Consider the following 25,285-nt stretch of genomic DNA (forward strand, 5'->3'; position numbering starts at 1 on the left):
GGTCTCGCCTAGCGTTGCAGCGTGCATGCGCTACTCGTTCTGCGAGACATATTGTGGTAGAAGAGATTTCAGAAGGGGACTTGAAGCCCCGGCCATAATTTTCATTGGCTGGCGTCCTCGTTTATGGTAAAATGTGGCCTCCGATTGAAAATGAGGCTTCTTTTTCACCGCCCTGTCTCCTTTTGGGATGGCCCATCCAGACTGGATCGTTGGTTTAACGGTTGTCGTCATGACATTTCTTATCTAAAGGAGGCGTGTAATGACGGGTCATGTTTCCGAAGTCAGTTTTTCTTTCTAAATGTGATTATGTCTGCCAGTGACCACATTACAAAACAGCACCGCGCACAGTCTACACCGAAATAAAACGTTCATGCTGCTGTATTTTTCCTCACCCTAAATCTAATGTTTAGTGTAAACAGATTTCTGTGCTGATATACATACACCATCTCCCCCCTCTGCCTCCAGAGCACACGTGTGCACCATTTCCCCCCTCTGCCACCTGCCGAGGCTCCTTTCAACAAGTCACTCCTCAACGCCAGAGTCCAGTCTTCCTTTGTTGCTTATTGAGGTCTCAAGACGCCCCTTCACGGCCGGATCATGTTTCTGAAGTCTGGTTTTTTTTCTAAATGTGATTATGTCGGCCAGTGACGACAATAAAAAATAGCACAGCGAACAGTCTACACCGAAATAAAACGTTCACGCTACTGTATTTTCACTCATCCTGAATCTAATGTTTAGTGTAAACAGATTTCTGTGCCGATATACATACACCATCTCCCCCCTCTGCCTCCAGAGCACACGTGTGCACCATCTCCCCCCTCTGCCAGTCGCCGAGGCTCACTTCAATTCTTCAACCAGTCACTGCTCAAGACCAGAGTCCAGCATTCCTTTGTTGTTTATGGAGGTCACAAGACGCACTTCAAGCCCAAGGGGCTCCTTTTGCTTGGCCTTTCTGTAGTGAGGTGCTAACTGTAAAAAGGTGCGAGATCACCATCACTGCAGATATAGGTGTAAGATCACTATTACTTTAGATATAGGTGTGAGATCACTATTACTTCAGATATAGGTGTGAGACCGCTATCACTGAAAAGATAGGTGTGAGATCAATAACATTGCAGATATGGGTGTGAGACCACCGTCACTGCAGATATTGGTGTGAGATCACCATCACTGCAAATATAGGTGTGAGATCACCATGAATGAAGATATAAGTAGGAGATCACCATCACTTTAGATATAGGTGTGCGATCACTATTAAAGCAGATATAGATGTGAGATCACCTTCACTGTAGATACAGGTGTGAGATCACCATCACTGCAGATACAGGTGTGAGATCACCATCACTCCAGATATATGTGTGAGATCAACATCACTGTAGATACAGATGTGAGATCACCATCACTTCAGATATAGGTGTGAGATCACTATCACTGCAGATATTGGTGTGAGATCACCATCACTGCAGATAGAGGTGTGAAATCACCATCAGTGCAGATATAGGTGTGAGATCACCATCACTGCAGATATAGGTGTGCGATCACCATCACTGCAGATATAGGTGTGAGATCACGCTCACTGGAGATATAGGTGTGAGATCACTATCACTGCAGATATATAGAATATCTACTTGTTCGGTATACAAGAGTTTAAGCTATTGGCATTATAAATGACAATGCCTTTTATTTATGTTTTAAAAACAAACAAAAATAAAAGGCATTGTCATTTACAATGTCAATAGCTCAAACTGGTGCAAATGCGAGACCTATTGCATTGCAAATGCTTGCTACTTTTGTTGTACATAAAGTACTCTTAAGGTCTTCGGAAAAATGCAACATGAAATCTTCAAGTACATTGTTTAAAACTTCAAATATTTAAAATGCACTAGAGAAGAACACATGAAGACCTACAAAATATGTTGCTGTCTTAGCAGCATTTATCAGTACATCAAATAATTGTTGCTAAGCAGCAACTGCTCAGGTCCTCACTGAAATCCCTATGGCCACACCGACTACACCGAAACCATGCCTGGTTGGGTGCATGCCCTCAGTGACTGCAGACAATGCACTGCTGACTGTGCACAAGCACCCGTTGACCTGGTGAACACTGGACGCCTGAGCAGTAAACCCATAAGAGAAGCTGTTCCGCTTTTGCACAGACTCGCTCATCAAAAAAAAAAAAATCATTTTTTTCATGCAACTAATAATGGTGGGATAATGTTTTCAAAGGGTTAACGCTTTGCAGCATAAAAAGTAGCGTAAATAATGAGAAAGAATACCCTTAGCCCTGTACTCGATACCAAGAGGTGAAAAGCTGAAAATGACCGATCCATCAATTTTCTAATTTAATGCACTGCATTGACCACAAGATGGCAGCAGCACTCCACTCATACAAAACATAATATTAAACCACAGAAATTTGAAAAGGACAAGATAATCATTCTGGCTGTCTAGATAAGCACAGTGTTTGTCAGTATAACCTATTTATCTTAGGCATGGGGTCTCTCGTTATTGGAAAATAGATTAACAAAGCAGCCAGAATATTTTTCTGCATTTCCATAGCTGCCAAGGTTTCCGATTGCTATGTGTGACATTTTCATAATTTTTGTGTAATTATGAGGGCCATTCAACTATTATAAAGAGCTTGTGAGGAAGTGTATCACAGCTGCATATCCCAGACCGCTGCACACAGACACTGCAGGGATGGCCTTGCAGCTCGCACTGCAGCTCTCGGCTCCGCTCAGGCCAGCTGTGCTCTTTGAGGGTCTTGCAGGGCTGCTGGCGCCATGACAGGCAGCCTTTCTGCTGTGGTGTCTCTCTCCCACCTCAGGTGAGGGATGCAGTCGCAGCCCGCCTCTTCTCTAGACAAGGACACATGACATGGCTGGAGGCTTCACTGTTAAGGGAGAAATTCAAATCCCTTCGGGCCGGTCGATTATGTCCAGATTGGCTGAAGGAGGCAGGAGCAGGTAGAGATATAACCTGCGCCGGGCCAAACTTGCAGCACAGCAGGCCCGGCTCCAGGAATTTTTATTTGGGTGGGCCAAGGGTGCATTTGGGTGGGCCACTGGGGCTCGATTTGTCGCATATATTTCTGGGCAGGCCTACTTCGCGGCCCTCCTTTATCTCTTCTTAGTCTTGCAAGGCCCAGCAAAACGCACTCTTTTCCAAATCTCTTTCTAAATGTCCTCACTCTCAAAAAGTGTTTTTTCCATGTAATGTTCCTTTGATGGGAAGAGGAGGTTTCTGAGGTGGGAGGATCAGGCAAGTGACACTTCTCGGGCTCCCCCTGTGCGAGCCTTCAGGGAGAATCCATCTTCATTACTACCTCCACCTGACCCCAGACTCTGCAACATACTCCCTTACAGCCTTGAATATCCACTACTCCTCTCCAGTGCACCTTATCTCACAGCTGACCTTGGGCCCCTGCCCCATATCGGGCACCATCGGGCTCCACTTTCATTTTGCCCGGTAAAAACATTAGTAAAATCACCTTCAAACTTAAAACATTGAATATAGCAGTAAATATAATTAGCACACACTTTAAAGTATGTTCCACAGTAGCCCTTATGACCCGACTGCTAATTAAATAAACAAAAACCGAAAGGCCATGACTGATGCGAAAGTCTTTTTTGGCACCGCAATATTAACCTCTTTTTCAGTAAATACCTTTACTACTATCTTCCAACAGTGCCCCTCATCCCTCCATTACCGCCCCTATTGACCTCCTCCTCGGATTTCCTCACACCACAAGTGCCCCTCATATCCCCCATAGCCCCTCCCCTTCATGACCTCCTCCTCGAAGACCAGTACCCCTTATCTCTGTAGCCCCTCCCCCTCATGACCTCCTCGTCTGACTCCCTCACTACCACCCCCACCAGTGCCCTTCATCTCTCCCTAGCTCCCCCACCCGATGACCTCTTCCTCAGATTCCCTCACTGTCATCCTCTACCAGTGCCCCTCATCGCTCCATAGCCCCTCCCACTACCTCCTCTTCGGATTCCCTCACTGCCACCCTCCAACAGTGCCCCTCATCTTTACATAGCCCCTCTCTCATATGCATTTCATTTGTTGTATAGCGCTACTCATATCAGTGTAGTGTGTGTCAGTACTTTACATCACACACACATTATACAGAGACAATGAATCATACAAGTATGTAAATCAGCCTATAGGGAATGTTACTTAAGCAAATGAGGATTACAAGGTGTATGAATCACGTCATCCATACTGGTGGGCAGTATATTTTAAAAGGGTTTGATATGGGGAAACACAAACTTAGGATTTAAAGAGTATTCCATGGGGGTCAGCTTTACTGATAAAAATGTACATCTGCCCAAACATACTCATTTTAGCAACAGTAGAATAATGAAAGACTGAGTAAGTTCTAACTATATCACAAAACAAAAAAAGCAAAGTTTTAACTTTACCATTCATGTTTGTAGGCAGCTCTTTGGTGACAGTTCATTGGTCACTGTCCTATGTTAGGATTGTACCTTCTGAACTGCAAGTAACACAAGGATGTCTGAGACAAAGGCAGTAACCCACTGAGCTTCTACATAAAATACAGTTCATCTGCATTTAAAAACTACTAACAAACAAATGATTGCTCTCCAGCATGATCATTAATCACCAGCGTTATCTGGGCATATTGTATCATTTTATTGTTGTCCTGCATTGGCCACAATATTGATAAAAAAAACTGTTTAAATGAAGCACACACGAAGTATGTGTCCTGCTGGGCCTGTGCAGATTTTAAAAAGAAAAAAAATGTAGTAAAACATTCTCTTACCTACTCTATTAGTCAAACTTTGTGTCACAGCCTGATGTGATAAGCCACTGCAGGGGTTAGGAAAGGTGACTAGGAATAAACAAACTTCTTTTCTCCTGCGCTGCATAGAAAAATAAATATCAACGCAGCAGAACAGTAGAAAAAGGTTACCAAAGGTTACCGTTGTCAAAGAAAGGATTTGTCACCTTTCAAAATACAGAGATGAAGGGGTGAAAAAATAACCAAAGCCTCATTAACATGTTAATGGTCTTTAAAGACCTGTCAAGTACTCGGGTGGGGGGCTATGATAATCTCTAATACTGTCTCTGTGTGCGAGCCCAGGAATCTGTCTCGGCCCGGGCTGACAGACACGACCTGTGCGTTGCACGCCTGCCTTCAAGCCCTCACTGCCAGGGCCAAGGCTCCTCTTTGGGTGGGCCAGGCTCATGTTTGGGTGGCAAAGAAAATACAACGGTGGGGTAGGACCCTGGGAATATTTAAAGACCTAGCTCTGAATACAGATCCCAATTACTAGACAACTACAAAGAGTATCAGAGGGTCTAGAACTAAAAGAGTTTAACCCCTTCCACACTCATGACGAGCTGGGCTCGTCATGGTGTAGCCTCCTCGCACACTGATGACGAGCCCAGCTCGTCATAAAATGCTGTAAATCTGAAAAGTTCAGCACCGGGGGGGAATTGGTGCAGCGGCGATGTGGTTAAGGAGTGATAGACATCAGCCTGACAGTACAAAACCCTTTGACTGACTCACCAAATAGAAGATGTGCTTCAACATCTCAGGTGGATGAGGAAAAAACCATCAGTCACCACTCGGATCCATCCTTCATCATTTGGGATTTATCCATACCATCCGAGTGGTCTGACCTGGCTTTACCTTAGACAGTCCATTTGACTGTCCTTGGAAACATTTTTAATCTTGGACAAGTGAGCGTCATTTGAATAAAGTTGGTTCTACGCTCTCTCATCCAATTTTATAACACATTGTTTATTATTTTCATTCACTTTTTCTGCACTGCACTCCACAGTCATCACCCCTCTTTCCACTCATTAACTACTACTGAGTGATATACCATATTGTTGTTGATGCGGCAAAGAAGACTTTCTAACCATCTGGTCTATCTTTGACTGTGACAAAACATACTCATACGGATGGTATGGATAAATCCCAAATGATGAAGGGCGGATCCGAGTGGTGACTGATAGTTTTTTCCTCATCCACCTGAGATGTTGAAGCACATCTTCTATTTGGTCAGTCAGTCAAAGGGTTTTGTACTGTCAGGCTGATGTCTATCACTCCTTAAACTCTTTTAGTTCTAGACCCTCTGATACTCTTTGTAGTTGTCATTTTTGGGTGGGCCTGGCCCACCCGGCCCACCCTCTAGAACCGGGCCTGTAGCACAGACCACCGTTAAGTGTCGTGCACGGCGGGCCTAAGGGCAGGTGACATTGCCGCGACCCATTGTGAAAAGTGACGACGACATGCCAAAACCAGCTCTCCATGACGATTGCACAGGCCCAGTAACATGACAATCAGCACTCCCTCAGCTAGTGGTCCAGACTGGAAACGCGGTGAACGGAATTTTGTGCAGACGGCAGTGTGACTCTGCAGCACATCGCTCAGGAGTTAACTTTTACTTTTAGGGGCAGAATTAAAATCGGAAGCGTGATAAGATTATTACAGTGACACTTACTTTGTGGCAGCCAGCACCATGACTGTACGGGCGGGGTCTGCCGCGACACGGACAACTCCACCTGACATTGTCCCGGCCTGTCTGGGGCAGGTAGCGCCACGGCCCAGGACGCTGACCAACTTGTGCGGCATTGCTTCATCACAGCTGCAGTGGTCTAGTGCAGGGCGACCAGGCTGCTGAGTACAGCACCATCACTGTCCTGCGTGTGGCCGCCGCGATCCGGGTCAATCGGCCGCATGATTACTGCTGAGCGCGCGGCGGCGGGGCATGCCACAGTGCGCAGTTACCCTCTCAAACTACGCAGCCAAAGAACTAAAGCTGGGGTTCTCTCACGACGCGGGCGGCCAGGGCCACCTATTGTCGATTACGAAAATGAAAGAAGCAGTGAAGACTCATGAGGTGAGGTCATTACGTAAATTGCCACGGCATCAATGAAACATTGTAGCCACTCCTGCTAACCAGGAGCTAAGCCAGCCCCAATTCCTGCCTCAACTGGCGCGCGATGAGCATTCTGTCAGCTAAAGCTTTTCCTACTAGTGGAGCACACAGCTGAGGCGCTATAAATGCGTGACAATGATGTCAGTGCGGTGATGGGGAGCACCGCACTGAAATGCGTTAGTCTAACGCCAAATGCGTGATACTTGGTAGGACTGCATTTCCCTGTGACTTAAAGGTACAGTTGTTAGTCTCTCTGCTTCAGGTATGGCAGCGGTTCTTAAACTTTGACTCTGTGGACTCCCCCTGAATCACGACGGGAAGCAGAGGAGCCCTCACGGAAACAATTTCTATGACATGAAACAAAAAAAATACCCAGAACTACAGATATAAGTATACATCAAAAAATACAAAAAATATGATTTTTTTAATTTTTATTTACATACAAAAATGTTAATTGTAATGTGAAGGTTTGAGCTTTTCTAAGTGTGCTCCTATTTTTATAAGAGGATGTACTAGACTCTCCCATTTCGCTAGCTTTTATGCTCCTATCACAGCCTCTTCTTTTGTCAGAGCAAACTAGAGCTTCAGTGAGGCCACCCACCAATCTTCCACACTACTGTTTGCAGTATTTGTGCTTCTCAACTAAATTTTTAGCCTCCAATCTCCAATCTCAAATCCCTTCGCATTTCCAAAACGCTTTAGAATTTAAAATTCTGTTTAGATGTGTATATACTTTGAAAAACTACTAATATTTATTCTTCTACACACCTTCAGTGCACTCTCTGGCTCATTGGCTGCAGAGAAGCCCTCTGATTGTGAACACCCCCTCAGAGACTGCGTGCCTGCCTTTAAAGACATACACACAATCAAAGACTCTACACAACTTCTTCCACTTACCTCCCGCTGACTGATGCAGGAACTCACTGATCACTGTCAATCTTGTCCACTCTTAACACAGCACTGGATCTGCTCTAGTCATGACCTTGGACAACTCTTAGATTAAAAGTGTATCAGGAAGGCACTGCATCCTTAATCCGCTGAGACTTGTTTGCCATCTCTGATGCAATGCAATATGAGAATTTGCTGTATCGGGTTTCTAAAATCATTATCGACGACCATGCTCTTGCCTGTATCACCCAATACCTGGCAGATTGCTTACGAAGAGTTTTTCCTTTTTTTGATCCTCACTCAAGCCAATCACTGTGAAGCCAATTGTTCCACAGGGATCTTCCCTGCGGGGTCGGATTGGGATTGCAATTCGGCCCGGACAGTCCCAAAAAAAGTGGCTCACATTCACGGATCGTGCCTATTCATAAAACATCATTTGTTTAGTCTCATTGGACTCATTTTTACAAAAATGCTTGGTAACCTAAGCATTTTAAAGCCTATATAATCAGTAAGATTGGTGAAAACGAGAAGCACTACATTTTGGCGAGGTGAAATGAAATGTCCCAAGGGCCACAATACCTGACCTGGCTAGGGTTGCCACCTGGCCGTTTTTTTTACCGACATGCCTATATTTTAATATCCTGGCCGGTATGAAAAAATGAAGAAAATCACCAAAAGTCTGTATTTGCAACTCTGATCAGTATGTATTGAAACAGTCAAGATAAGATGAAAGCATCTTAAAATGTGTTCTAAAGCTGCTTTACTCATCTGTGACTAATAGTTAAACTAAGCAAAGACAGAAAAGCCATGTTACAAAATAATATGGGTATTTTTATATATAGAGCGCTCTCTACTCATTATGCTCTGGCCAGTGCAGAATTTGATAACATAAAATAAATTGCTGCTTTTTTTCTAATCGCTTTTTTATAGTTTTACATAGGGTGATTTACACGAGCACCTGTTACACTGCACAAGATCAAATTAATTTTTACTTCACGTGTTGGGAAACTAAGTGAAGTAAAGCCCAGGATTGTGAGCCTACGCTGGGACTGGAATCTGGTTTCCAAATTCAAAAGTTAGTGGCTGTAACACAACCTCCTCTCTAGTTTAATAAAAGGTTAATAATGGTTGCTGCACAGCGAGGCCTATGTATATACAAACACACCCACCAGGAAGGCTTCTCTCCAGCCCTCTAGAACCTCAGGGCGATGGCCTTGCAGTGAAGGGCTCAAGAAAAAGGACACAGTTACTGCTGCTCTGGGGGTAGGGGGAGGTGGGGGCCGGCATGGGTGGTGGGAGGGGGTAGGGGGGAGGTGCTGAGATGTAGTTGGCCCATAGCCAGAAAACTACCTGCACCCCCCCCCCCCAGTGAGGCATTTGCATGCTGCCACCCACCATTGCCTCAATATGAGGAGAGGAGTTGGGGGCAAGACGCTGCTTCAGGGCCAAGCCGGAAGAATGGCCCAACAAATGGAGCAACGGCTGGCCCCCAGTAAGGCTGATTGTCACACTTACCACCCTCCTGAAATGAAATGAAGGGACATTTATAGAGCGCATGGCTACCCGGAGGCCTCCCAGCGCTAGGCTGAACATATTGGTCCGGATGACAGAACGAAGAGGAGTGCTTTAAGGAAATAGGAAGGTTTTTAACTGTTTCCTGAAGGAGCGATGGCTGGGTTCAGACGGGAGATGGAGAGGCAGAGCGTTCTAGAGTCTGCCTGCGTTCAGGGAGAAGAGTCTGCCATTACTTCTAGCACGTTTTATTATGGGAGTTACGATGAGGTGGAGGTCATCCAATCGCAGCTGTCACCTAGCTATGTAGGGTTGCACCATGGCTGAGATCAAGGGAGGGCCAAACCCGTGAAGTGATTTTTGAACAATACAAAGGGATTTGAAACTGATTTGCTGTCTTACTGGCAGCCAGTGTAAGAGACGGAGAGCGAGTTTGGCGGAAGACAGTTTTGACGTTCCTGTCAACAGTCTGGCTGCATAGTTCTGGATGACCTGCAGTTTGTTGATCACGGTGGCAGGGGAACCTCTGTAGAGTGCATTACCATAGTCCAGTCTAGAGAGCAGTATAGACTGGACCATGTTTTTTTTGGCTTGGGGAGGGAACAGGGGGAGCACTTTCCTAGCCATTCTGATTAGGCCTTACTGGCCTGTGCTTGGAACGTCAGATTATGATCCAGCCAGATGCCCAGGCTTTTAATTTCGGGCTTAGGGGATGGAACTGGGCCCATGCAGGGTGGCCAGATGGTTCTAAGAACAGAATTATCGAAGTTACCCAGGGTCATGTTCTCGGTTTTGCCTCAGTTTCAGGTGGGAGGACCCCATCCAGTTTACCACTTCCGTAAGACAGGCATTCAAGGTCGAGGAGTGGGGGGCAGATTGATTCAGGGCTACAACCAGTTGGGTGTCGTCAGCGTAGGAAACCATATGGATCCCAAAAGGTGCTACAATGGATGCCAGGGGGACCATATATACGTTAAAAAGTGTCGGGATCAGCGACAAACCTTGAGGGACGCCGCACCGGAGGAGCCGTGGTTTGGAACACATACCGTCTTCAAAACCTGAAACGTACGGCCTTTCATGAACGAGTGCAGCCAGCTCAGTGCGGTACCATATACTCCAAGCTTGCCAAAGCAATGAATCAAGACCTGGTGATTCACTGTGTCGAAGGCTGCGCTTAGATCTAATAAAAGGATGGCTGCTGCACCTCCTGCATCTAGCAATTTCCTGCTTTCCTCAACGACAGCCAACAGGGCAGTTTCTGTTCTCTGTCCCGGCCAGAAGCCAGTTTGTGAGGGGTGAAGCAGGTTGGAGGTTTCTAAGAACTCAGAGAGGGTGCAGTTTACATGTTTCTCTGTGATTTTAGAAATTCCTGGCAAAAGGGATATAGGGCGATTGTTGCCCAAATCCGAAGGGTCGAGGTGGGGAATTTTAAGGAGAGTTTTTACCATTGCTTCCTTCCAGAGAGGAGGGACAATCAATCAGTGACACTTATATAGCGCGCTACCTACCCGTAGGGTCTCAAGGCGCTGGGGGGGGGGGGGGGGGGGTGCCGCTACTGCTCGAACAGCCAGGTCTTCAGCTTCTTCCTGAAGGAGAGGTGGTCTTGGGTCAGGCGCAGGTCGGTTGGGAGGGAGTTCCAGGTCTTGGCGGGCAGGTAGCAGAAGGACCTTCCTCCCGTAGTCGCTCTTCGGATGAGGGGGACGGCGGCGAGGGCGTGGTTGGCTGATCGGAGGTGGCGTTTGGGAGCGTAGAAGTTGATTCGGCTGTTGAGGTAGCTCGGGCCCTGGTCGTGTAGGGCTTTGTGTGCGTGGGTGAGGAGGCGGAAGGTGATTCTTTTGTTGACGGGGAGCCAGTGAAGGTCTCTCAGATGTCCGGTGATGTGGCTGGTTCGTGGGATGTCGAGGATGAGTCTGGCTGAGGCGTTCTGGATCCGCTGGAGTCTCTTCTGGAGCTTGGCGGTGGTACCGGCGTAGAGGGCGTTGCCGTAGTCCAGTCGGCTGGTGACGAGGGCCTGGGTGACGGTCTTCCTGGTCTCGGTGGGGATCCACCAGAAGATCTTCCGTAGCATGCGTAGGATGTTGAAGCACGCCGGGGAGACGTCGTTGACTTGCCTGGTCATGGAGAGGGAGGAGTCCAGGATGAAGCCCAGGTTGCGTGCATGGTCTGTCGGTTTGGGTGCGGTGCCCAGGGCGGGGGGCCACCAGGAGTCGTCCCAGGCGGAGGGTGAAGAGCCCAGGATGAGGACCTCCGTCTTGTCAGAGTTCAGTTTCAGGCGGCTGGTCGTCATCCACTCGGCTACCTCTTTCATCCCTTCGTGCAGGTTGGCTCTGGCGGAGGCGGGGTCGTTGGTCAGGGAGAGGATCAGCTGGGTGTCGTCGGCGTAGGAGATTATGCTGAGGTTGTGTTTGCGTACGATGGCCGCGAGGGGGCTCATGTAGACGTTGAAGAGGGTGGGGCTCAGAGATGACCCTTGAGGGACGCCGCAGATGACTTGGGAGGCCTCTGACTTGTACGGTGGTAGGCGGACTCTCTGTGTTCTTCCGTCGAGGAAGGAGATGATCCATTCCAGCGCCTTGTCCTGGATTCCAGCGTTGCTGAGGCGCTGTACCAGGGTGCGGTGGCAGACAGTGTCGAATGCCGCGGAGAGGTCTAGGAGGATGAGGGCCGCTGAATCAAGCCTGAATCAAGAGAAGTATTGATCATGTGGGTGATTGTGGGACCGATAGTGGGGGCGATTTTGGCTAGTACATTCACAGGCGCCGGGTCTTTTGGTGATCCGCTCTTCACTGTAGGCAGAAGTGCCAGGAGAGTTCCCAGGGAAAGGGGGGGAAATGTTCCGGATGGTGGGTGGCGGGAGGAAGATCAGCTGTGGGCCTACCTATTGACAGGTCGGTGGGGGAAGAGTTTTTAAGATGTTCTGGATTTTGGTGTTGAAAAACTCAGCTTGGTTTTTGCAGCTTGTTCCATGGGGTCTGGGCATTTAAGAAGTCTTTTTATTATGGCAAAGGCTCTCTAGGGGAGTTAGCGGCATGCTCAATTTTTCCCTCGTAGAAGGTTGCCTGAGCTTTCCTCATTTCCTCCCTATAGCTGCGTATGGCATCACTATTGGTGCGCTTGCTTGCAGTTGCAAAGACTTTACACCATCTTCTTTCTAAGATTTTACAGCTCTGTTTCATGATGCAAAGTTCGGCTGAGTACCAGGGTGACCTGGGAGAGCTGTGTTTTTTGGTGATCCTAACTTTAGGGAGGATGGTATCCAGAGAGTCACCTATCCAGCTGCAGAATTTGTTGTACATTGTCACCCGGCAAGGGATGGGCTGGGTGTATTTTTTACTAATTCGCGGATCCATTGCTCCTGAGAGAGCTTGGACCAAGGCCAGACAAGGGCATGAGGAAGAGGGACCAGGGGGAGAGAAGAGCGAGAATGCCAGGACAGGGGGACCAAGAGGTGATCAGACCACGGGATAGGAATCGGGTTGTTTCCATGGAGTGTTTCCACATTAGAGAACACAGGGTCAAGGCACTGTCCCTGGGAGTGAGTGGGGAGAAGAGTCTTTTGCACAAGCTGAATGGACGCAAGGTCTATTTCTAATTCAAATGCAGCAGTCGCCTTAGGGTCATCGAAGTGAAGGTTAAAATCCCCAAGAAGCAAAAAATGTGTGGACCTGCTGGCTAAGTGAATGGCGTTTTCTACTAGGGAATTGCAGAAGGCACCTATTGTCCCCGGCGGCGGTATATCAGGATTCCTGAGAGTGAGAGGACAGGGATGAATTGTACAGAGAAGAGGACATTTTCGCAGTTCAGGAGAGGGCTGCCAAGGAGGCGACATGTGAGGTGATCCTTATAGATAATCGTGATTTCTCCACCTCTACCTGAGGATCTGTCTGCCCTCTGGATTGCGTAACCCTGAGGGAGGGCTTGTACTATATCTGGATCGCAGCTGTCAGCCAGGTTTCAGTTAAAAAAAAGCAGCTCGGGGAGTGGTCTTCTAGGAAGAGCGAGATTTCCGTTGCATGCTTAGGGAGGGATCTGAAGTTTAGCAGATAGATGCTGAAACCTGGGTTTGAGGGGGAGGATGAGTATGTTGGAGAGGGGGGGAAAGGGACAGTGAAGGCATTTTGGATGGAGGCTATCGACTGATAGGGAGTGGAGGCAGTTGGCCTTGGGGAGTTTATTAAGCTGCCTTAGACGGGCACTGGAATAACTGAGGAGCTCTGGTGGAGCAGGTGTAGGGGTTCTGGCCCCCGGCCCCGGTCGGGCGCGCGCAGACGGGCTTGCCTTTGGCGCAGTCGCGTCATGGCCATGGATTATCTGCCTCCTCCGACGCCGGGTGCAGCAACTAGCCTGCTGCTCCGAGCGTCTGAAGCACTAAGCCGGAAGTGGTGCCAGAGACCTTCCTGCCCGCCGAGCATTGAACACAGCTCGAACACACACGCCCTCCACAGCCTGAAGTGTAATGGCGTGGCAGGACACAACAAAGCAGAAGCCCTTAAAAAATGGGTTCACATGTCACCCTTAGGCACCGGCCCATCGCCCAATGCCCGACTGCCCGCCTTCCCAAGCTGACCCTGCTTCCCTGAGCCCACCATGTCCAACGTGTACATTTCCCCCTTGGCCAATTTCATCCACTCCTTTGGACGTTTCTTTATGACCTACGCTGAAAATACAGAGATCTTGTTTCACATTGATGCTAAAGAGAAATTCACTTAAAACCACCACGGACAAAACTAGGATTCTAGTAGTTGGCAACAATTGTTTAAACTGGTGGCCTGCAGATCTAGCCACTGCCCAGAATCGGGCCAGAGATCTCTCCCCTTGGTTCTATCATATCTACTTTGCAAAATTACTCTGCTCTTTCCTCAATCAATTCTACAAACAATATTCCAGGGCATCATTCTTTCACTGCTGCAACTCTATCGGGACCTTCCTGCATCGTTAATTGCTGCATGGTCCAGACTTTAGAACCCAACAGTCCTTGTCACGTTTCGGCTTCCTCACAGCTCTGTTTTCTTTTCCACACCTGGCTTGCCCGCATTGACTACCTATCCCTGGTCGCTTTAAGTTTAAGTCTCTGTGCCTTCTACCACTCGGTCCTCCGATTTCTCCAATGGATATTAGCCCATTATGTCACGACTCGACCCCCTCAAATCTGCCACCTACCATCTCCTAGTGGTCTCTGGGACACACCAGAGCCATTCTGGTCTCCGACCTTTCATTTTTGCGGTGGACAGAGCTTGGAAATCAATAGCCACCTTGCTTTTCGTAAGGTTTTAAAGACTCACATTTTCAACTCTGCTTACTAGACCCAATTTATTTTTCAGATTAAATTACTTTTAGTTGCAGTCAGTCTTTTTAGCACTAGAAAGGACATGTTTGGGTGACAGCACACTGTATATCACATTGTTGACAATTTTCGATGGCTACATCCATGACATTATCAACTACTTGCACACCTTCACTTGACTGCACACATCACCTTAATGAACGCATGCATAACTGCACTTGTGTCATGCATGCATATCTTCACTAAATCCATCTATGACATCAATTAATGTACACACACACACACACATACCATCACTGACTGTATACATACCTTCACTGGCAGCACCCATGCATACACTAATTTCAGGCGTATTCTCACCGACTGTGGTCAAATCCTGACTCATTACATAAGTCAGCCCTGAAAGGAGTAAAAGATTTCTGGATTTAGGAACCTTTTGTCAAAAATGGAATTGGGATTCCACTAGCTTGTACCTGTTTTTTGTTTTAGAATAAGTATGTTTTTGAATCAGGCTTCTTACTCTTGGTTGTGCGTTGGTGTTTACATGGCGATTGCGGTGTGTCTCAGTGAATGTTATATGTCTTTCACTCCAGTACATTTTAGTGCCAGCCAAAGCTGCAGAGAGTCTGTGATGACATCATTGAATATAGAGCCTGAATCTGACTGAAAGATGAGTGTGAAGTTCAAGTAGTTGTAAGTGTGAGCTGTACTGACCACTGGGAAAGGTGAGGTTCATGCGGTTTACAGGAGCCTTAATTCAAGGCGGTCCTAGAATACAGGTTTCAGTTAAGAAACCCACTAGTGACCAATCCCAAGTTTGTTCATGACAGCAAACCCCTGCTTTCTGCTTTGCTGTCCCAATTTTAATAGAGACAACCCCCTCAAAGATCGCCTCCAATTTTGCAACACTAACAACTTTCCTGTTTGAAATGTATTTGTAATAATCTACATTCCTTGAATAATTTTCTCCTTCCACCTTCCCTACGGTCTCTCAAAATTGCCTCCTCTATCTTTACTAGCCACCTTTCTTGGCTAAGTGTTCTTACATATCCAGATGTGTTTTGTCTACTGCTCAACCATTCTTAGGGCCCTCCCCACTTGTTCTTCTTAGTCTCCCTATTCTTTGTTGAAGTACATTTTGTACACACCACAAAAACCACAAGGCATTCCTTAGAAACCTCTCCTACGTCTTTTTGGGACAGTGACAAAAACAGTCTGCTTTAGAGAATAATGATGTTTCTAGAGCCAATATTGCTGGATGCTTTAGAATGTGTTTGCTCTGAAAGGTGAAGCATCAGTATAGTTTTCTAATAGCTGGAGGAGGAGGACCCTGCCTGGTTATATTACAAGTAGGTAGAATAACAGTTTCAATAGCCTAAAACTTAAATTGACACAAATTAAAAAAAGAATCTGCTGATAAGACACTTATTTTAGTTTCATTAAAGCTCACCACTTATCTGACGATTGTTCAAATAATTTAAATGTATTGCACAGATCCCATAAGACCACCAGAAGCTTGTGGTCTGAGCAGTGACCCAATTTGAGGAGCAGAAGAGATGTATATCTCCAGTTAACTCTGCAAAGTGAACTGTTTACTGCATCTCACCACACTACTGCTCATTTCCTCAGAGCTGACTATTAAAGCACTGCTGTGGGAAATTTCTTAAAACCCAATGCTGGCAAGTAAGATACTTTTCAATATGAATAGCAGCACTTAAGGGATGAGAAATTCAAGAGATTGGACTGAATAATATAAACTGTATTAAGATTCACTTATATTATAAATGGAAGCAGTATTTAGGTGCACATAGTTTATTTTAGTAAATACATACAATGCCACCACCCAAACTATATGGGTTAGAACCAAGACGTAAATTGACAGAGTGGAGTCCCTATACTTTGTATGTAAGGTATTAAGAAAAAGAACTGCAGCTTGTTCAAAGGAGTCACTCCAAAATTAATTCAACTGTGGTGTAATACATGTCCATTTCTACCTTAAAGAAGGAGCTCAGGTAAACGTGAGCAATTCATGACAGTTAGAACCCTGCCCCCACTGTCCCTCGTGTTTTGAACACTTACAGTGCCATGTATACAGATAGAAGGGGCCCCTGGCCACAAATCCTCTCACTGATAACACACGCTAAGCAACTGTGCACGAAATTTAAAAGATGTGCATCTTGTTAATAGTATGAAAGTCATTGCACAAACTCCCTCACAAAACTGCCAAGTGGCCTCATTTCACACGTATATGCAAACAGCGTCCACTGTGGGACTCTTTTTACAGCAATAACCCAACCTCCTCCATTCGTTTGGAGAAGCCACCATTCAATGTGTTACTCAAACACCAAGTGGTACCTACAAACTTTTGTAGCCTTTCATAAATAAGTACGTACAATTAATTGATCAAAAAATGCTGACAATGGCTTCTGTGGTAAATTTTTTGTATTATTGAAAAAAAATATATATATGTGTAGATAATAATATAATTAACATAAGTGCAGGCAACGCAGTGCTCCAGTGTGAAACACAAATACTACTTCTATACAGGAGACCCAAAACACGTGCCATTGCTCTGCGAATGCATAGAACCAGTGAACTTTTATATTCTGTAAAGTCCATGTCGTGCAGGAACAGGGGAGCATGCACACAGGGGGCACATGTTGTGCCCCCGTGCATGCGCCCAAGGGCCCTGAGGCACAAGTGGGCCGCTCTCACCACGGTTTTCATGGAGGAGGAACCGCCATCAAAACCGTGGTGGAGAGGAAACTTGCAATATGATTGGCGTTCCCGCCAAGCATATTGCTGCCTCTACACTGCCGCACTTCCACCAGGAAATGTGGTTTCCTGGCAGCTGCGGTGCGGCAATGGCAGTCCGACTGCCCAAATTGTAATAGGGCGGTCAGAAGACCACCACCACAGGGCCCCCAGGAATCTGGCGATTCACGCACCACCAGACTCGTAATCAAACCCGAAGTTGTCAAACACTCTTCATCTCATGCTAGGCAGAAGCAATACACCAAACAAGCAATGAGGTCAGGATGGCTTGCTTGCCCAAACCTGCAGGCCAAAAGATCCACCCCCACCTCATACATATGGATGGAGGGAATGCAGGAAGTTATGTCCCATTAGTTGCCAAAGAGGCTAAGACCCAACTGAGCATCTTTGGCACAAGTGCTTTGGGATCCTGGTCCTATGAGGACAATGGTTGCTGCAGTTCAGGGCAGAGGTGTTTCTGCAAAGCTGTCTCCAGCAAAAGAGAGTACAGCAGATCAGGACTGGGAAGATTTGGCAGTAAATGTCTACAGGATTTAGTAAGGAGCTCTGGCATAGCAAGGGGTGCAACAGCTCCAAAGTAATGGCAAACCAGTCTGTGACTTTTGGGAGAGAAGGTTGGTGATGCAGGTCCACAATGCTAAGCATTAAAAAGGGTTTTTATGGGTCCCACTTCTGTGAGAGGAACAGGGTCTTGCAGATGTGGACTAAGAATATTTGCAGAGCAGCCCCCGTGGTCAGGGGTTCCCAGCCGCAGGGGGCTGTTGCATATTTCTAAGAAGGTGCATCATGGGTTTTGAGTGAATCCCAGTGTGTGGAGTGGGAAAGGGATACTCCAGATATAGGCTAAGTAGCACTGGCAGCGCTGTCTACGAAGGGTATTGATGCTGCAGCCAAGGAGTACTGCAGGTCCCTTAGTGACCAATTATATAGGCTCAGTGTGCACATATACCACATACCCTACCTAAAAAATATTTGGGGAGAAGACAAAAACTCTCCTACAATATCACTCTTGAAGCATATACAAAATTGACCTCGTGTGAATCAAATATACTGTGGGCCACGATTATTTCTACAAATACATTGGGGAGAATCCCCTGTAAAATTGATTTTAAAGCATATCCAGTTTTCGCATACATTATATTCGGGTAAAGTGTGCTTTAAGACAATCCACTTGCCGATATATACCCAAGAAACTCTTCGGAAGGAACTCAAATTCCCCTGTACGTTGCTGCTACATGCCTTTATTGATGGCTGAGGATGATATACAAATGTGCTCTAGATTCCCAATTTCTCACGAGGTTACCCCTGCACATCCTCAGGATTAACTCCTAAACCCTCCTGTAAGCTTACTTCTAAATCCTATTCAGCCAGGTGTTCCCAACATTGTCAGCCCCACTGTATTCGGTCGCTATCCAAACCAGTTCTCAGTTCCTGGGTGGAATATCCCTTCTTCAGAGAGGCAGAGGAATTAGAGGCTTCCCCGGTTTAAAAGGAATAGTGATTTTATCTGCATGGCAGGAAGCAAAGAGTTTAGAGGCAGTGGGTACAATGATTAGAAGTAGAATTAATCAGGCTGAGGGACAGCGGTTCCATTATCAAGGAAGGAAGGATACCGCCTTTAAAAACCTGGAAGGATAGATATGTCATTAGCAGGTCAGGAGGTATAAAGGATTCATCAGCAGGGCAAAATGGATGGAAATCGCCTGAGTGTCACTTCGATGTAAAAGCCTTAGTATAGCAGGGGGTGGGGACATCATCCACACAGAGCAGGAGGGTCAGTGGGTCATCAGCAGGGAAGGGGAGGAAGAGTCTGAATCGGTAGCAAAAGAGTTGTATCAGTTTGCCAGGAATAATTGAGAATGATTCAGGTGAGCAGGGGAGATGCAACCTTCACAGCACAGTTGGAGGGATGAAGAGAAAATCAGCAGAACAACAGCCGGGAGGGAGGTACTTTTGTCCTGCAGACGCCACAGAGCTCTTTTAGCAGAACACGAGGATTGAGGCCTCATCAGGACAGCAAACCTGATAATGCCTCAATCAGTATGTTAGTAAAAACCAAGATTTTTCAGCAAAGAGAGCAAAGGCAGCAGGGGTGGCATGGATTGCAAAAGAACAAAGGCTTCACGAAAGGGGCGAGAAGGGCAGAAGGGCATGGATTCTATCAGAACAGGTGGAAGGATAGAGGCTTCACCTCCAAAGTGAAGGGCAGAGGATCCATTGAAAGGAGGGACAGAGGCCTCACTAGCAGGACAGGAGGGTAAATGCTTCATAAAAATGTAAAGAGGAATCCAGGTTTCATTATCAAGCCAGGGTGCATCTGCTTGGCAGGAAGGCCTAATGCTTTATATGTTTGGCAGTAGGTTAAGAAAGTCCACCAGCATGACAGGGTTTAAAAAATCAAAGTATACTTTATATCTCACAAAGTATTTACAGATGGAGAAAGCAAATATTGTGTCAATTAAAGTTTTAAGAAGTCCTTGAAGAGGCTGAACAGATGGGAAAAGGTCAGTAGTAACAAAAGGCAATGTAAATTTCAAATTAAACATAAACCATTTTTACCCCAATTTTGCCCAGTTTGGCTGCCATCATCAGAGGAGAGAGTCCATCATTGTTGAGGAAAGATTCCAGACTGCATTCTGGGAAAAGTTTGACACATTTAATCACCAGCAGATCATACATTTTGGTGAGAAATTTAGTGTTTTCCTTGGTGTTGTCAGCGATGGCGACAAGCGAATGAAGGACAGTGTTGCCACGGGAGTCCTGACGACGCAGGTCAGCCTTTTTGTGGGCATTTTCTGTGAGGTAGTGTACAATGTCCGGTTGGTTGGTGCAGGCAGCCAAAGAGAGAGGCAATTCACCTGAAAAGAAAACAGACAACAAAAGTGAGTAATTAAAGTCAAAAGAAGATAAGGGCATGTCTTTGTAAGAGGTCACCAGACAAAGCACTTCAAAAGTATTAGAAACAAATGACGGCAACCAGCAACTATTGAGTTGAGACCTTTTGTAGATTCCCCTGTTCTATTTGCCCTGAAGAAGCCTGCAAAGGGTGTAACGTGTTGGCTGTACCTATTTGGCTGTATGTGTTCTACATTCCAACTTCTGAAATAAAGGATCAGAAAACCAAAAGATCTCCTCTCGTCCTAGATTGTTTTTTGTTTGGCATCTGTGCTATGTACTTGGTTTAAGGTCTACATTGCCTCTTAGAGCTCTTTTTGTGTGAAGTATATACAAGAGGTCTCGAATGCTCAACCTAAAAAATGAGTTATTACTGTCAGTCCTTGCAACACAAATTATATCCAAAGTTTAGGACCATGTGGGTTGCATAATGCGACTTTACTGGAAGAAACAATACAACCGTTTTCAATTTAAATTTTAAGTGGTCAAACAAAATGCAGTAGACTGGCAGCATAAATGCGAAACAGAATAGCAGAGGAAAATACCACTAGAAGAACAAAATCAAAGTAAAAACAAACAGCAAAGTGGGCCTTTTAATGTAATGGGATGCCACTGGAGTCGAAATATGCCTAACATTATCCAGTCTTTGTTTCGGAATGGACCTCGGGCCCTTCAAGAGACACCTCATTAGCATGTGGCTCGTGCTCTCCGAATTACTCTATTTGCCCATCAACATCGGTCAGAGCACCACCATCGGCCTGGTTTGTCTATGCTCTGATATCAAAGCAGTGAATAACTAGATTGCAAACGGAGTGTTCATGATAAGGGCTTCCACCACAATACTTGCAGGCTTATTCCTGGAACCTTTTCACCAATAGTAACTGCGATGGGTTCAAATAAGCAGCCGCGGCCCGTGCAGGTAAGAGCGGTGGGAGGGGGGATTTCAACAGACGACAACGAGGGAAAATAAATTATTTAAGTTTCCCTCGTGGTCGTCTGTCGCATCTCTCCTCAACCCGGCCTCACCTCTCTTACCTGCACGGGCCACGGCTGCAAATAAGACCCTAACTCTCACCAGAGCGCTGAACGCCGACACTGCTCTGTCTTAGCCTTTGGAGCCTGCATTTGCCTACAGCAACGCCTCGCCGGACCTGCTTCGCGGGTCCCGCAGCGCGGCTAGAACCGCGGAAGCACCATCTTTAAGGGGGCAGTTTATCTTTGACCGGCAGAGCTGCGAGCAACAGCAGGGACTCCGAGGACCAGGAGTCCCTGCACGCCCCATTTGGACCAGCTGGGCTGCTCTCCCTGCCGGCCCCGCCCGCCCGCTCACAGTGTCAAAAGCCTGCTCTACCTGAAAGCGAGTGGGTCTCTCACCAGAACGCTGAACGCCGACACTGCTCTGTCTTAGCCTTTGGAGCCTGCATTTGCCTACAGCAACGCCTCGCCGGACCCGCTTCGTGGGTCCCGCAGCGCGGCTAGAACCGCGGAAGCACCATCTTTAAGGGGGCAGTTTATCTTTGACCGGCAGGGCTGCGAGCAACAGCAGGGACTCCGAGGACCAGGAGTCCCTTCGCGCCCCATTTGGACCAGCTGGGCTGCTCTCCCTGCCGGCCCCGCCCACCCGCCAATCACATTAATAGTTATTTAAAGGTAGACGTGATCCCGCTGTGCGGGAGCGCGCGGGAGTGCGCCGGGAGAAGCCCGGGACAAGGGCGGGCCCTCTGTGGCCCTCAGAGGCCAGAAGAGGCTGGGCTGGGCCAGAATCCCTGTTCGATTATCGGACCATCCAGGACCATTGGAGTGAGTCCACAGGGATGTATTAGTATTGTATTGACCACTATGTCTATTGAAATCCTAACACCGGAACTTGTCGGACCTGATAAGCCAGTGAGCCTGATCAATGGGAAATTAGACAATTATTTTAAGAAAACGGTTACGGACACCCCCAGTACTCCTACCTTGGCGGAACGTCGGGCTGAGCGTCGACGCTCGGTGGAAAGCCTGAAAAATAGACCATTAACTGATTCACCCGTTCTGATCATCTCTACTTTGGAGGGGACCTTAACTGAGAATGTTTGTTCTCTTTCCCAGGATAGTGTTCCATTAATATTTAGAGAGTATGCGCCCACGGATGACATTGGTCCCCAGGATACTGTGAATGCCCCCATTAACCCTAATAATACCAGCGTAACCAAGGCCACAATTATAACCGAGGCACTGATAACCCCTACTCCCAGGCAAATTAGACCCGCAAGGAATAGGGCAAAAAAAGTTACGCTTACTAAAATTTATGGCCCACCACCAAACAAAAAAAGGCGGAAAAGGGCCGACTTATCGAAGCAGAAAATCAATCATGCTGATTTTGGGACTAAAGTTAATGCTAATACAGGGGGAGAGCGGGTACTTGCATTGGATCAGGGAACCTTGGCCACACCTCCTATACATACAAGCTCTACGTCTAAAGCAGTGGAGGCTAGCTCTACATCTGATAACTCTTCCGCTGTTGTGACTCCACAAGAATCCCCAAACCATGTCTTAATCGATAGTATAGAGTCTATTATAAGGACTTACACTCTTGATATCGTAGAAAGACTTAACAAAATGGATGATAGGCTTGGGAAGATAGAGCGTGATATGGGTAGTAAGTTAGTATCCACTAAGGTACCATCAAAACCGGTTCTACAAACTACTATTATACCAACCCCAGCTATAACCCCTACACCTGTCCCGGTTCAGACCATGGACATGTCACAAACATTACATACTCCTAGAGAAATTATACCTAAAGCTACTTCTGTATTACCAAAAAGCAAACTCACATTGCCCCCTGTTGTAACTGCTAGTGGGCCGACGAAGAATATAGGACAAGCCACTGGAGACCAGAAGCAGGATAGGGGGAGTGGGAGGTCTACACGGGGCAACTACAGCAAGGGCCCCCTTCCAGAACTTCCACCGGAAGCAGTGCCTTTCGTGGTGGTTCTTACCGGGGTGCAAGAGCTAGAGGCGAACAAACGTGAGGGTTTTGCCCAATTGAAGAAAAAAATTATGCATTGGTTGAGTATGTATAGACCCATTGCTAATAACATCAATGGCGAAATCGTCCACGTTCGTCGCCTCCCTTGGCTGGGGGGAAGACCCAAGGACATCGAGGGCGACATAGTGGTTATAAATTTCAGAGACCAGAATGCTGTTCATTTTATACTTAACTGGTCCTCTGATCATGATAGTAACCTTATCACCCCTCGCCCTCTTACATATTTCTATCCACGTTCAGTGGTGTTCCCGCCCCACCATCAATTCCCACCAGCCCTTCCACCACCTTTACTCAGGCAAAAGTATCCAAACCCATACTTTCCACCCGGGTATAATAATGGATCTCCACTAATTGGCCATCATCCTGCAATAATAGCCGACCCGTACGGGTGGAATATTGTGGCCCCAAGATATAATTCCTCATCCCATAGGAGAATGGACCATCTCAAGTCTTTCACGCCCCTAGAGACCACCAATAGGTTTGACCCGTTTAGTGGCCTGGAGGATTGCGATTGAAGTCAGCTGGCCACGGGGGGGGGGGGGGGGGGTGGGTGAGGGAACATGTGGAAATAATGGGGGGGAAGTGGACAGAGGTATGGAGGAGAGAGGTATTACTAAGGTTATTCCGTTATCTGGACATACTACTACTAGCTGCAATGAAGATAGTATTGGGCACTCTCAACGTAACCAGGACCCCTTTACCCCGGCTGATGTTATTATAACCCCTATGGTCTTACCGACGAGTGGTATTATCCCCCGGTTACCGGATGACCCCCCGATCAGGGACGTATCCCCCTCCTATATGGGACCCTCGTCCAACGAGGACGCAAGACCAACAGTGGGAGGTTACAAGCTGGGGAGTTGGAATATTGCCGGTTGGAATAACAAGGTGGACCGTCTAGGGTGGCTAGAATTTCTAACCCAATTTGATATCCTATGTCTCCAGGAGACATGGGCGACTGAAGATGTCCACCTTGATGGTTACGTTGCCTATAATTGTCCAGCCCAGGCCTCCAATATGGGTAGAGCCAGTGGAGGGTTGGTGATATTGCTGTCTGTTAGGCTGCCGGTGCGAGTGAAAACCCATCTGACTGTTGGCCTGCACTCGCAGCTGTTATGGTTGCAACATAGGAATGGGAGAAATGTCCTGGTAATAAATCATTATAACAATGTTTTTAACCATTTAAATACTGTTATAGTTGATGAACTTGATGTGGAGGTTGATAAGTTGTGTGGTCAAAATAGAGCGCCCTTTGAAATTCTGTGGGGAGGTGATTTTAACATCCATATGTGTCCCTTTGCTGGCACGAGAATGTGTGGTTATGGTGGGGAGGAAGGGGAAGATCAGGCCCATTTCCTACATTCGACCTATTGCGATTCTCTCAACACCCTCATGCTTAAATTGGATCTATGTATTATGATACCTGGCAAAGATAATGAGGGTAACCCGGTACCTACCTTTGTAGGTAGGAACTGTGCGACGGTTATTGATTACCTCATCGTCTCCACCAGTATTACTGCTTTGTGTACCACCCCCGAAATAGTAGACAGCCCTTAGCGACCACAACCGCCTAACAATGTACCTATCCTTGTGGGGGGATAAGATAAAGGCGTCGTACGGTACAGTGTCTGACGTAATTCCTCACAGACCAAACGGCCCCAGAATTAAATGGGGTAGGCACAACGAGGAACGCTTATTAAGTACTATAGTGTCAGCCTGTTTAGTTGAGGTAGAGTGCTGTCTTGAACCTGATATAGGTAGTGCTGATATATTAGCTAGTTTTGATACCATCAATAAAAATATTGCTAATATTTTAACTGGCACAAAACCTAAGGGCACCAGGTACCACCTGTGGGTGGTTCAATAAGGAATGTACCAAATCCCTACAAAAATTAAAAGCTGCTCTTAATCGTAAACCCAGGGATAGGGAAGCAGTCAAGGCAGTGAGGAGGAACTATATAACCCACCTGAAGGCTAGAA

At 46.8% G+C, this 25,285-nt stretch overlaps 1 protein-coding gene across 3 annotated transcripts in view; it reads right to left on the reverse strand.

The window, feature by feature from the left end:
- Window positions 1–25,285, reverse strand: part of TRPV4 (transient receptor potential cation channel subfamily V member 4) — a 619,663-nt gene that overhangs the window by 176,265 nt on the left and 418,113 nt on the right. For all 3 annotated transcript variants that reach the window (XM_086943119.1, XM_086943118.1, XM_086943117.1), the window contains exon 6: window positions 19,936–20,234. In XM_086943119.1, coding sequence (XP_086799245.1) covers window positions 19,936–20,234 — 299 coding nt within the window. The remainder of the gene's footprint in view (window positions 1–19,935; window positions 20,235–25,285) is intronic.

This window comes from Lissotriton vulgaris, chromosome 11, assembly GCF_964263255.1.
Source record: "Lissotriton vulgaris chromosome 11, aLisVul1.2, whole genome shotgun sequence".
Classification (NCBI taxonomy): domain Eukaryota; kingdom Metazoa; phylum Chordata; class Amphibia; order Caudata; family Salamandridae; genus Lissotriton; species Lissotriton vulgaris.